Source organism: Narcine bancroftii, chromosome 2 (genome assembly GCF_036971445.1).
Source record: "Narcine bancroftii isolate sNarBan1 chromosome 2, sNarBan1.hap1, whole genome shotgun sequence".
NCBI classification, from domain to species: Eukaryota; Metazoa; Chordata; class Chondrichthyes; order Torpediniformes; family Narcinidae; genus Narcine; species Narcine bancroftii.
Window position 1 is genome coordinate 92,450,005 of NC_091470.1, and position 14,054 is coordinate 92,464,058.

Below are 14,054 nucleotides of genomic sequence, written 5' to 3' on the forward strand. Positions count from 1 at the left end.
AACCATTTGTCTTAGTGAATATCTATTGCTGCTGGGTTTTGGAATCCTCTGGGCTGGTAACAGCTTGCTTTAATTAGTTCCACAGGAATTGTAAGTCTCACTAAAAATGTAGTAGTTCTCATGTTCCCCTTCCATATCAGCAGTATAATGTTCAAAGTTAGAAAGCACTTAGCCTTTTCACTGTTCAAGTATTCTGAATTGCTCACATATTCTCTACTTATCAGCAACCAGACATATACAAGTTAAACCTTGTATTTTGATTCCTTTCACTTTCCTAGGCCTTAACAGGACAATTTTGCACTGTTTGCATTCATCATAGAAATGAAGCTGAATAAATAACCAGTGCCCAATTGAAATTCCTGAAGGTAGGCTGCCTCACTTGAGAACAAGATGGACTTTATACTAAATCTGTGTGATTTTTATATTGAGGGTCAATCACTGCTTCGGGTGCTGAAGACCTGGTGTGAAGTTGAACATGAAGGTGCCATTAGCACTCAGCGAACGGTTTCAGTATTAGACATGCAATTATTCTCATCATGTAGATCACGTGCAGCCCAAAGGTGAACTCCTCACTAAACTTTTTGCAACGTTTTGCTGTGCCAATATTTACCACAGTATTTGCAAGAGTTCACACTCCAAAAGACTGAAGAGAAATAATTCACACCTGTGCCCAGCTGAGCTGACAACCCCAGACAACGTAATACTCACAAAAAGAGGAACAGCTCCCCTCTATTACCAGTTTAGTGCTCAATTCCATTTTGTTTTTGATTCCCAACCAAAAAGTTACAAAGGATACATCCAGTCAAAGAACATCATAAAACTGGTCTTTGCATTGAAAGCAAAAGCAATTCCTCTTAGATCTCTCACCAGGCCAACCAAAGTTCGCTGTGTACAAAGACATTAATGAGTAGAATTAGGAAGCGAGCAGACTTGTTACATACTAGGACACTATATCTTTGCTTGACTGTGACTGCTAAATATTAACATCTTTTCAGGTTGTGTGCAGAATGGCAGGACCAATGAATATCACAAGTCATTATCTCCCTTGGAGAAAGCATAGCCCTGCAGTTTACCATTTCATTCCAAGACCTGTCAAGGAATTGTGTACACTTGCATCATTACATTAATCAGAAGAGTCTCAAATTTTGCACAAGAGTTTGGACATTACATTGCTACCACCCCAGGAACTTCTGTTGTACGTTCTTGGCCTGCCCACAAATCCAGCAATAATGGTACGTGGGCTCCAGATTTGGTGATTAGCTCAGACCCCACGATAACTGGTGAATTCAATTTAGCTGAAGTAAAAAGTTAGTCACCATGGGACAAATTGATGTAAAGACCCATGTTCATAAATATCCTTTAAAGACATGATTCATAATGACAGTGGGCAAATCCTGACCAAAAGCCACAAGTTCCACTGACAAACATCCTCTGAACTGGAATTCACTTTGAGTGATTGGGGATGTACATTAAACTTTCACCCCTCCCTCCCCACCCAGTACATAAATTTAAAATAGAAACATTGGAAAAGGACAGAAATACAGTACATGTCAATTTTGCCACCCTTAAGAGATGGCATCAACCAAATGGGGGCAGGGCTACTGAACCCAGTCATTATTCATTCACAATCTTGTAGCTGTAACCAGCTTGCTTGAAACATTGTTTAGTTGACACTGAGGCCCAACAAAGCAAACAGATTAAATATCCCGTCTCCACTTACCTTGGCGTCTTGTTCATTGAACGTTGTTGAATTAAACATCTGTGCCACTGTTTCAAATGCTGCAGTTAAGGGAAGCATAAACTGCTCAAACTGGTCTTCATCCTCACCTGTAGAACACACAAGATTAAAACAAATGCTCTCTCTGGTAACACCAAGCAATCACTGCCAGTCACTCACTGTAACATGCCCAAGCATTCATTCAATCAGTAGGGATCAGCTGATCTTCAATTACTCAAGGCATGGAACAGCTCATTCACATTCTCTGTTCATCCTGTACATGCACACATTTTCATATCTCCAAGAACACTGGCAGATGTCTCATCCCCCAGAGATACCGAGACCTGTCACAAATGCTTACTACACCTAGCTGATATGGGACTACTCAGTAAAATCTACACAGGTAATATAATTCACCAAGAGTTACATTTTATTTCTTAAACTGGACAGCTGCTTGAAAATTTCTGGTGCTGTGCTCATAGAATATTGCCTGCAAATTCTCTCTTGCCATCAATCTCGCTTCAATGACATGCTCAGAACCTCTCAGCTTGCATCCACATCCTCCATTCTTACACCAGAGCAACTCTCTTTGCTCCATTGCCTGGTGGCCACTCATGGAATCAAATGCAGTCAACACCACCTTTAGAAACTAACTTTTGGGAATTCTACACTAACCCCATCTGCTGGCTCTACACCTTTCCTAGCCATGAACCCATCATTTCCTTCAGCAGTTCATTCCAACAAATCCCATCCACCCTTACATTATCACCACTCAATTTCTACACTAAAGTGCACACTGACAATAGGTTGATAACGTTCAAATATTGGGCTTTTACCTACCAAGGTCAACCATTAATAATCGTCCGAGTGCCGTGTAGAAGGTCGTTCGACAACGCATATCGCTCAGGTTTGATTGGTTATTGATGCCCAGGAAGGAAAAGTGCTCGCTCTATTAATTTGAGGTGCAACAGAAGATTTTTTTTCACTCATTCTGATAATTAATGATGCACAACAACATACAAAGGAAAATAACTAGTTACCCAAACATTGATTTTAGAGAAATAAAAAAGCTGCAGATGCAAGAATATTGAGCAGACAAAGAATTGCTGGAGGAACTCAGTGGGTCAGGTAGCATCCATGGGTAGAAAAGGTCAGTCAACGTTTCAGGTCAGAACCCTTTCTCAAGTCAAGTTTATTGTCATCTGATGACAAAATAGTGTTCTCCGGTCCTCGGGGAAAAAACATACATGACACATGTACAGACAAACAATACATATGCAGGGCAAGTATTCAGATATACAAATGAATAAATATGATTTTTGAAATATTTCAGTCTCAGATGGTTAGTGTGAGCTGTTCATTCAGTCGTTCAGTATTCTCATTGTACGTGGAAAGATGTTGTTTCTCAGCCTGGTGGTCCTGCCTCTGAAACTCCTGTATCTTTTTCCCAACGGGAGCAGCTGAATCATGTTGTGTGTGGGGTGGAAGGGGACCTCAATGATTTTTCACGACCTCTTCAGACGATCCCGCTAGATTGCGTTGATGCAGGGGAGAGAAAACCCCAGTGATCCTCTCTGCCACTCTTATGGTCCTGTGGATTGACCTCCAATCCGTTTCTTTTCAGCAACTGTAACACGGTGACGCAATCAGTCAGGATGCTCTCAATAGAGCTCCTGTAGAAGGTTGACATGATGGTGGCCAGTAGCCTTGCCTGCTTCTGTCTTCTCTGAAAGTACAGATGTTGTTGTACCTTCCTGACAAGTGCAAAGTGTGTCCACAATAGGTCACCAGTTAAGTGAACTCCAAGGAACTTCGTACTCTCCGTTAGAGTTAATGTGTAGAGGAGGGTGGGTCACTCCTTGTCCTCCTGAAATCCATGATAATTTTCTTCACCTTATCCACATTGAGACTTGGGCTGTTACTCTCTATTTCCCACTTCTTCTCTGTAGTGTGACTCATCGTTGTTGCTGAAGAGGCCAACGATTGTTGTGCCATCTGCAAACTTGATGACACTATTGGAGTTGGATCTGGCAATGCTGTCTTAGGTGATTAAGACTAAAATAATAATAGAAGGCGAAAGAAGATGCGGAAGAGGCCCAGAGGTGATAGAAAGGTGTGAGCGGTACAGGAGCCTGAAGATGAACACCCAATGGCACAAAAACAGCTTCTTCCCTCTGCCATCAGATTTTGAATGGACAATGAACGACGACACTATCTGACTTTCCTTGAGCATTAATTTAAAAAAAAATTAATTTGTAGCAATTATGCACCAATGACGCTGCTACAAAACAATGAATTTTGTGACACTTGTTCATGACAATAAATTCTGATTTGGAGGTAAAGAGAAAGTTCGAGAAACACACCTTTGGAGGGTAGGGTGAGGTAGGAATATTAGAGAGTGAAGGATAGATTCAGTACAAGATTATAGAGATGGAAACAATGGAAACAGATGGTAGTGGGGGATTATCCAAAATTATAAAAATCAATGTTCATGCAGTTAAGTTTACACAACCTGTTTTCCTCATTTACAACGAGGCAGAAGGCAGATATCTCACTGTAGGAATTTAAAATTTTTGATTTAGAAATACAGCACAGTAACAGACCCATTTAGCCTACAAGCCCATGCCATCCAATTGACCTATAATCCAATACGTTTAGGACGGTGGGAGGAATCCCAAGCACCCGGAGTAAACCCACGCAGACACGGGAAGAATGTACAAACTCCTTCTAAACAGCTCCATATTCAAACCCTGATCACTGGCACTGTAACAGCATTGCACTAACTGCTACACTAACCATAATTGGGAGTGTTTGGCTGGAGGAAGTGAAATCAAACACTGACTAGGTGACCAGTTTGCCGAATATCAACGTTGGTGGGTGTAACCTCGAGCCTCCAGTAGTCTGTCCACCTCTCAAATCTTCTGTTTTCTCAACTCTGAGCTACTGCATCCCCTTTCCACCTTTGTGTAATTTTGCCTTTTCGTCTTGGTCTTGATCAAGGGTTCCAACATGAAACAATGACCGATCTTTTCTACCCATGGAGGCTGTCTGACCTGACGAGTTCCTCCAGCAATTGCTCATCTGCTCAATATTGGTTTCTGGTTTGAAAGGTTTTACCAGTAACCCTCAAATCTTTCAACAATTAATGTGTTCAAATTCACACATTGGCCCATTGACAAAACATTTCACCAGATTAGCAAATACCAGAGAGGAAAGGAAAAATCAGGAGGATGAGGTACTTACTGTGTGATTGTTCAGCATGAATTGAACAGCAGTGAGTTTTACAAGCTTCCTTACGCTGCTGTATGTAGATACCGAGTCAAGGATACAAACCACCAATGACATTATTCAAAAATCTTTGTACATTTCCATTGTGTTTGGTCATCTTTCATTCTAGTCAAACAGAGGTTGTCATTCAAGCCTTTGTGTTTTTGAAAGTTGTTTAAAGGCATACAAGAATGAATTCTATCCATATTGATCAGTAAATCAATGGCAACTTTTATCACAATGTGATCCTATGAAACCCAAAGCCTTGCAGCTTATAGTCACTGGGCTACGAGAGATATCACTATAAAGCAAAGGCAAGCTTGCACTTTCCGCAGAATTAAATACATCTGTTTATTCATACTTATACTTTTTCCATCTACAAGTAAAAACAACCTTCCTGCCTCAATTTTGTCTATCCCTTTCATAACGTTTGCAAGATTCCCTAGGATTCGTCTGAATTCCAATAAGTATAGTCCCAGGCCACTCTCTCCTTATAGGCTAATTCCCTTATCTCTAGAATCAACCTGGTGAACCTCATCTGTACCACTTCCAAGGCCAGTACATCCAGAGATCTGGAACACGCAGTACTCAATCTGCAGTCTCACCAGTAAACTGTAGATTGCAGCACAACCTTCCTGCCCTTGCATTCAATTTCTCCAATGAAGGATAATGTTTTATTTGCCTTTTTAATTACCTGTTTAGATTGATGCACAAGTGCTCTCAAGTTCCTATGCACAACAGCATGCTGCAATCTTTCAGAAATTTAAATGAGCTGATCAATTTTTCTTTCCAAAATAGTGAGACTTTACATTTTCCAACATCTGTCATCCCCTTGCTCACACACTTATCCATCTCTCTGTAGACTACACCATTTGCTTTTCCATTCAATTTCATCTGTAATCTTAGCTACTCTATACTTGGTCCACTCTTCCAAGTTATTAATGCACATCTTGAAAAGTTGCAGGCCCAGTACCAATCCCTGAGATACTCCATTCACTACTGATTGCCTACCTGAAAAAAAATCACTGGAATCTTTTGGTTAAGCAATCATGCTAATACTTTACCCAGAAGTTCACGGACAAGGATGCAAGGAGATTACTTTTTTTTTTAAATGCAGCACCTTACTGGAAATCCAAGTGTACAACATCCACTTGCTCTCCATGGAGCTGTTTAGAAGGAGTTTAAGGACTCCAACAAATTTGTCAAACAGAACCTGCCCTTCCTGAATCCAAGATGCATAATTTTTACTCAGCTGTCTCCCATCTCATCATTTCTTCTTTAATGATAGCTTCAAGCATTTTCCAGTCTGAAGGCTGGCCTATAGTTACCTGTCATTTTCCTGCACCCTTTTTAAAGAGCAGCATAACATTCACTGTCATCAAATCCACCAGGACCTGCCCAGGGTTCAGGGAATTTTGCTAAATTATCACATGCCTTCTCTATAATTTGTGCCATTTCTTTCAATCCCTGGGATGTAATCCATCAGGACCAGGGGACTTTTTGTTTACCAATAGATCCAGTAGTTTGCTCAGCACATGCTCTTTAATGATAGCAAATGTACAGAGGTCGTCAACCTCCCACCACATGCCTACCATCTCTGTTGGCACGTCGGAGCTGTTTTCCACTGTCAAGACCAAACACAAAATAGTCATTCAAGGGCTTGGCCATTGCAGCATTGCCCTATGTCAATTCCCGCTTCTAATCTTCCAAGGGGCCCATGTACACTTTGGCCACCTTTTTCAGTTTAATTTCTACAATCGTTTTATATATTGTGCTAGTTCATTTTCACAATCTTTCCTTGCTTTATCGCTTTCTTAGTGGTTCTTTGTTGATTGATTTTTCAATCTTCCTGTTTACCACAAATGAAGACTTGTAGCATTTTTAATTCTTAGCTGCTTTCAAACTTCACTTGGCACTGTATTTGTGTCTTCTTTCTTTTTCTTTGGCTTGGCTTCGCGGACGAAGATTTATGGAGGGGTATGTCCACGTCTGCTGCAGGCTTGTTGGTGACTGACAAGTCCGATGCGGGACAGGCAGGCACAGTTGCAGCGGTTGCAAGGGAAAATTGGTTGGTTGGGGTTGGGTGTTGGGTTTTTCCTCCTTTGCCTTTTGTCAGTGAGGTGGGCTCTGCGGTCTTCTTCAAAGGAGGTTGCTGCCCGCCGAACTGAGGCACCAAGATGCACGGTTGGAGGCGATATCAGCCCACTGGCGGTGGTCAATGTGGCAGGCACCAAGAGATTTCTTTAACCAGTCCTTGTACCAGTGGAGAGCTCGCCATATAACACGATCTTGGGAAGGCGATGGTCCTCCATTCTGGAGACGTGACCCACCCAGCGCAGTTGGGTCTTCAGCAGCGTGGATTCGATGCTTGCGGACTCTGCCAGCTCGAGTACTTCGATGTTGGTGATGAAATCACTCCAATGAATGTTGAGGATGGAGCGGAGACAGCGCTGATGGAAGCGTTCTAGAAGCCATAGGTGATGCCGGTAGAGGACCCATGATTCGGAGCCGAAAAGGAGCGTGGGTATGACAACGGCTCTGTACACGCTGATCTTTGTGTGTTTCTTCAGGTGGTTGTTTTTCCAGACTCTTTTGTGTAGTCTGCCAAAGGTGCTATTTGCCTTGGTGAGTCTAACAACAAGATAGACAACAGACTCGCCAAGGCAAATAGCGCCTTTGGAAGACTACACAAGAGAGTCTGGAAAAACATCCACCTGAAGAAACACAAAAATGCATCTGTGGAAGTTTGGAAAGGTCCATTTCCATGGTCAGTGACCATGACAAATCTCAGATCTTAACATAAATTGTGGGCATTTTCATGCTTGGTCAAAAATGAAGGCTATAGCTTGTGTCACATCAATTCAACTTCAACCATCTAACATCACCAGCACTGACAACTGTCATTCAGTGATGTACAGTTTCCAATAAAATATGCAAGTATTCCATTAAACTATTTTTCCAGAAATGCTGATCAAGTTTCTCAAACCCAGCATTAAACAGCAACTAACCCCTTGTATCTGGCACCTATGGGGATTGGTAGATGCCAGATAAGTGAAATTTCTCATTGCTTGAGATTGCATGCTTTGTGAATGGCGAACTAATGGCAATGTGCGCCAATTTTAAACGTGCAGTTTTTACATATTTATTTTCCATGATTTTTTTGCCGGTTGCTTGAATTCCAGATATCTTAACTCCAAATAGTTCCAAGCTTAGACATTTAAATTTTACTGCTCAGAACAACATTCAAAAGAGCACATTGGCCTTCCCTTAACCTCCAGCCACATATTGTCCCTTACTGTCTTTCCCAACACTCAATTCCCGTTGAAAATTTACTAGCGGGTAGGGCAGTGTAAGTTGTTTATATAGACTTTGGCAAGACATTTAACAAGGTTTCCACATTGTTGGTGTATTCTGTTCAAATTTGGGTTGTCTTTAGTAGTGTTTCTTTCTCTGACTGGAGATTCATAACCAGTGGTGATCCATAGGGATCTGCGAGGAGAGAGAGAGAAGGGGGAGAGAAAGAGATTTTAAAAATTATGAAAGGCATACATGAGATAGAGGTAGGCAAATTGTTTCCATTGGTGGGAGCGACTTGAACTAGGGGACATAATCTGAAGATTCAGGGTAGTTGATTTAGGGCAAAGATGAAGAAGAACTGCTTTTCCCAGAAGGTGGTGAATCTATGAGGGTGACCTCAGTACATATATTTAAGACAAGGCTAGATAGATTTCTACACAGTAGGGGAAATTAATGGATATGGGGAAAAGACAGGTAGGTGGAGATAAGCCTATCATCAGATCAACTATGATCTCATTGAATGGCTGAACAGGCTTGATGGGCCAGATGGCCAACTCCTGGTCCTATTTCTTATGTTCTGATGAAAAGAAGGGATCTGGCAACAGAAGATAGGATGACAAAGTAGAACAGCATTGAGAATAAGCGGGAAGTCTTGTGGCAACTCTATAAAATTTTCCTCAGGATACCTTTGGAGCAGTGTGTGCAATTCAGGTTGCCTCATTACAGGAAGATTGTGAAGGCTTTGGAGAGGGTGAAGAAGAGGTTCACCAGATGTTGCCTGGATTAGAGAGTATTGGCTACAAGGAGATTAGATAAACTTGAATTGTTTCCCTGGAGATTAAAGGATGAAAGATGTTTATACAATGAACATAGAACAGGTATTTTGCCAGTCTTTTTTCCTCTCGTGGAAATGTCTAATACTAGAGGGCACAGCTTTAAGGCATAGGGTTAAAGGAAATATGCAAGGCGATTTCCCCTCCACCCCTGGAATAGAGGGGAGTGAACATACTGCTAGGGATAAGTGGAAGTTGTTATGATTGTGACATCTGGGCAATATTTAGACATGAAGATGCAGTGAACTGAGGGAAATGGACTCTGTGCAGGCAGATGGAATTGGTTTAGTGCAGCAGCATAGTTGGCACAGACAGTGGGTTGAAAGGTCTTGTCATGTGCTCTATTGTAATAGGGGCCAAGTGCAGTTTCATCAAAATAACCTTCAGATTCACTTCTCTGTTTGCCTCAAACAAGCTCCAGAGGCACAGACCATTCATTGCAGTTTCCTTTAGAAATCTACATGCTCCTCACAGTTTAGGAGATTTTGCTCAAAGGATATCCAATGGAGAGATCGTTCAAAAGCTGCAACGTCTTTGAGGTGATTGGCTCACATCTTCCCCAGTACTTCAGGTTGGTGATTCTAATTAATCAAAAATAGTCAAATCAAAAAATGTGATATGGCTTGCATTCAAGTTTCAGTAGAAGTCTTCCAGTTTAATTAAGTACATTTAATAATTAAAGTAAAATCCCCGGTATCCGTCTCCTATGGGGATTGGTAGATTCCGGATAAGTGCATTTTCCGGTTGTTTGAGATTGACCATTGGGTAATTGGCAAAATGACCAGTAGGGGGCGCCATATTTTAACCTATTTATTTTCGGCTACTTTGTTTGCCTGTTGCTTGAAGCTGCCAGTTACCTGAATTCTGGATTTTACAGTACAAGTATGTGCCACTTAACATCCACCATAAGTTCTGTGACCTTGGGCACTGTGCAATGCAAACACAGAGCTATATGAGATACTGTAGAGGATCAGTAAACTTTTTATTTGTAATTAGAGTGGGGAGCGGCAGGGGGCAGCGGCACCAGTGTGGGGTCCAGCACGGGGCTGTGGGGAGAGAGCGGGGCAGTGGGATTAGTTGGGACTGATACAGGGCTGTGGGGAGAGAGAGCAGGGACAGTCGCATCAGGGTGGGGACTGGCGCTGGGCTGTGGCACCAGTGGGGTGACCAGCGCGGGGCCACTGCGCAGTGGGGCAACCAGCGTGGGGCAGATTAAGGCACTCAATAGAAAAGGTCACCCTTAGCCCCACCTCCTGGATTGACAGTGAAGAAACATATACATCAAGACTTGCCTGGAAACATGTCAAACTACCCAAGTGAGAGAGAATCTGATAAATACCTAATTTTTACTTCATGTGTTTGGTTTTCACTTTATAGGGTGATAATAAGGGTGCAATTTTAAACCAAGGAAGGCCAATTTTACCAGTATCACCAGATACAAACCACAATGAATGTAAAACTAGACTGATTGAACATCTGTGGGGCAGCATTGTTAGTGTAGCGGTTAGTGCACAAGCAAGCAGAGTTCAAATTCTGCTCTGTAAGGAGTTTGTACGTTCTCCACGTGTCTGAGTGGGTTTCCTCAGGGTGCTCCGGTTTTCTCTCACCTTCCAAAACCGTACAGGTGTTGTAGGTGAATTGGGCTGCCCAGGCTCACAGGCCAGAAGGGCCTGTTACCATGCTGTATATCCAAATTTAAAAATACCATGGTTCTGACAAAGCCCATTAGGTCAAAACTGTCCCACAAAATTTGACTACCTTATCCACCTTGCATCTGCTGTGTTAATGGATTCCAAAAACTGGAAAAAAGTTAGATGGGCACAGCACCTGTCCAAATCTTCAGAAAGTATTTCTGAATGTTTAATATTAAATAATGAATGAGAAACAACATTTACAAAAAGGCCTTTGAGTGGTCCAGGGCTGGCCATTAGAGCAATTCCTTGAGATTTAATTGCCCTTATCACACAGTTTCCTTAGCCAGCGGACAGCTTTACAAAAGGTTACAAATTAGACAGGTTGTGTAAATATAACACGAGTCACAGATGGCTTTCCCAAATATTGCCAAAATGCTTGTTAATTTAAATGGAAGTTCAAAGAACAGTAAAATCTTGGAGCTCAAAAGGGCAAAAATTTAAAATGTTAAAACCCAATCCCTGCTTTTTCTTAAAGGTGTGGGAACGGTTGTGTCACAGTCACGAGTAAAATCAGTTTTAACCAATCCGTGTGCATGCACTCACATTTTTCCAATAAAAACACTCAAGACCATTGTCTCGTCATTCAGTCCCAGGACTTCTGATAGCCTGCGGTATAACTGTAAAGGAAATGAAATAGTCATTAACTGCCAAAAAGATAAACCAATCTGGTACTGAGTGAGGTAACTTCAGCCAAGTTGAAAAGAGCAAAGTATTGCAAATAGCAATAGGATCAGTTAATTACCTTTACCATAAGTCCAAAATTCCGGACCACCTTAGAATAGAGACTTTGAAAACTCTCAAACTTTTGAAATTTAGCGGGCCTTTGTGTGCGTGCATGCATACGTGCCACAGATGCACAGCGGCCACAAGTGTCTACACATGTTGACTTTTTTTTAAAACTGCTCGCTTTAATAAATGCAGCTCACTGTATTTGCTAATGAATAAACTATCAACATTAACCTGTTCTTCTTTATTCCTCCTTAAAATTGAATTTAAAAAATACTGCCCTAGAATCCAGACTGACCCAATCCCCAAGAAGTCCTGATTTTTGGACTTCTACTGTAGTAATGTTTAATTGATATATAAATATTAGAAGGCTTGCTCCCCTTCTTAGAGGGCTGTGGAATTAATTACATTTACTTGAAGAGCCAGCTAGGACCTTGGTTTCATGACTAGTAAAGAGCTCGATTTTCAGAACTTCCTTTCAAATTTCAAGCCATCTATATATGCTTTAATCTTTGGAATGAAAACATTCTTTAATTTTCTTTATTTGTGTTACAGCTTATATCTTCGAGTCCTTTTTTGCACAGTGGTAATTCTGCCTCACCTCCAATAAATCTGAACTTTAAACTCCATGTTCTGGCTCAGAGGTGAGATACCACCAGTTGTGCAAAATTTTCAGCTAAAATGGAGAAAAACACCCAAGTCAGATGGTCTCAGGTCAAGCAGCATCCATGGAGGGAAATAGACAGCCACCAATTTAGTTGGGATTATTTTTAATTCAAAATAGTGTTCCAGATGAATTGTCTGTCCGTTTCTCTCCTTGGATGCTACCCAGCCTCCTGATCCCTCTAGTTTGTTTGCTCCAGATTCCAGCATCTACAATGTGGGGTCGCAAACTTAATGGAGCAATGTACAGCAGATTTTTCTATCTGGTTGATGAACAAGCCAAACTGCTCAGGAATATTAACCCTATACATTTATTGAAATATAAAATACAAAATTAAGACAAAAAAATTTCACCACCAGGCTAGAACTGCAAGTATGAATTGGGATGACATTTTAGCAGGGAAATGTACGATGGAGATGTGGTCAATGTTTAGAGATTTCTTGCAGGTTGTTAGAGATAAATTTGTCGCAGTGAGGCAGAGAAAAAATGATAGAGTGAAGGAACCATGGTTAACAAGAGAGGTGGAAAATCTAGTCAGGTGAAAGAGGCAACATACACAAGGTTTAGGCAGCAAGGATAAGATTGGTCTATCAGGTAGCAAGAAAGGATCTTATGATGGGGCTGAGGAGAGCAAGAAGGGGAAACGAGAAGGCCTTGGTGAGTAGGGTTAAGGAAAACCCCAAGGCATTCTTCACTTATGTGAAGAACAGAAGGATGACAGGAGTGAAGGTGGGACTGATTAGAGATAAAGGTAGGAAGATGTTCCTGGAGGCTATGGAAGTGAGTGAGGCCTCAATGAATACTTATCTCCAGTATTCATCAAGGAGAGGGACCTTGATGACAGTTAGGACAATATAGATGGGGTAAATGTTCTAGAGCACATTAAATTTAAGGGAGGATGTGTTGGAGCAATTAAAATGCATTAGGATGGATGGCCCCGAGGCCTGATACAATATTCCCTAGGTTGCTCCATGAGGTGAGGGAGGAGATTAAAGAGTGGCAAATGTTGTCCCCTTGTTCAATAAAGGTAGTAGGGCAAGTCCAGGAAATTATAGACCAGTGAGCCTTGTGTTTGTGGTGGGCAAGCTATTAGAAAGAATTCTTAGAGATAGGATCTATGGGCATTAGAGTCTGATCAGGGACAGTCAGCATGGCTTTGTGAAGGGCAGCTCATGCCTCACAAGCCTGATAAAAAAATTTTGAGGAGGTGACCAGACATATTGATGAGAGTAGTGTGTTGGATGTGGTCTATATCTCGAAGTACTCGAGATGGCAGAGGTCGACAGCATCGAGTCCACGCTGCTGAAGATCCAGCTGCGCTGGGTGGGTCACGTCTCCAGAATGGAGGACCATCGCCTTTCCAAGATCGTGTTATATGGCGAGCTCTCCACTGGCCACCGTGACAGAGGTGCACCAAAGAAAAGGTACAAGGACTGCCTAAAGAAATCTCTTGGTGCCTGCCACATTGACCACCGCCAGTGGGCTGATATCGCCTCAAACTGTGCATCTTGGCGCCTCACAGTTTGGCGGGCAGCAACCTCCTTTGAAGAAGACCGCAGAGCCCACCTCACTGACAAAAGGCAAAGGAGGAAAAACCCAACACCCAACCCCAACCAACCAATTTTCCCCTGCAACCACTGCAACCGTGTCTGCCTGTCCCGCATCGGACTTGTCAGCCACAAACGAGCCTGCAGCTGACGTGGACATTTACCCCCTCCATAAATCTTCGTCCGCGAAGCCAAGCCAAAGAGAAAGAGAACATGGATTTTAGTGAGGCATTTGACAAGGTGCCACAAAGTAGTCTTATATAGAAAGTCAGAAGACATGGGATCCAGGGAAGCTTGGTCATGTGGATT

General features: G+C 42.0%; 1 protein-coding gene across 4 annotated transcripts in view; it reads right to left on the minus strand.

Moving 5' to 3' along the window:
* Positions 1 to 14,054, minus strand: part of xpo7 (exportin 7) — a 116,456-nt gene that overhangs the window by 32,658 nt on the left and 69,744 nt on the right. For all 4 annotated transcript variants that reach the window (XM_069917435.1, XM_069917436.1, XM_069917434.1 and 1 more), the window contains 6 exons: positions 11,352 to 11,425; positions 9,612 to 9,695; positions 4,961 to 5,021; positions 2,558 to 2,666; positions 1,721 to 1,827; positions 797 to 885 (listed from right to left, as the gene is read on the minus strand). In XM_069917435.1, the coding sequence (XP_069773536.1) occupies positions 797 to 885; positions 1,721 to 1,827; positions 2,558 to 2,666; positions 4,961 to 5,021; positions 9,612 to 9,695; positions 11,352 to 11,425 (524 nt within the window). The remainder of the gene's footprint in view (positions 1 to 796; positions 886 to 1,720; positions 1,828 to 2,557; positions 2,667 to 4,960; positions 5,022 to 9,611; positions 9,696 to 11,351; positions 11,426 to 14,054) is intronic.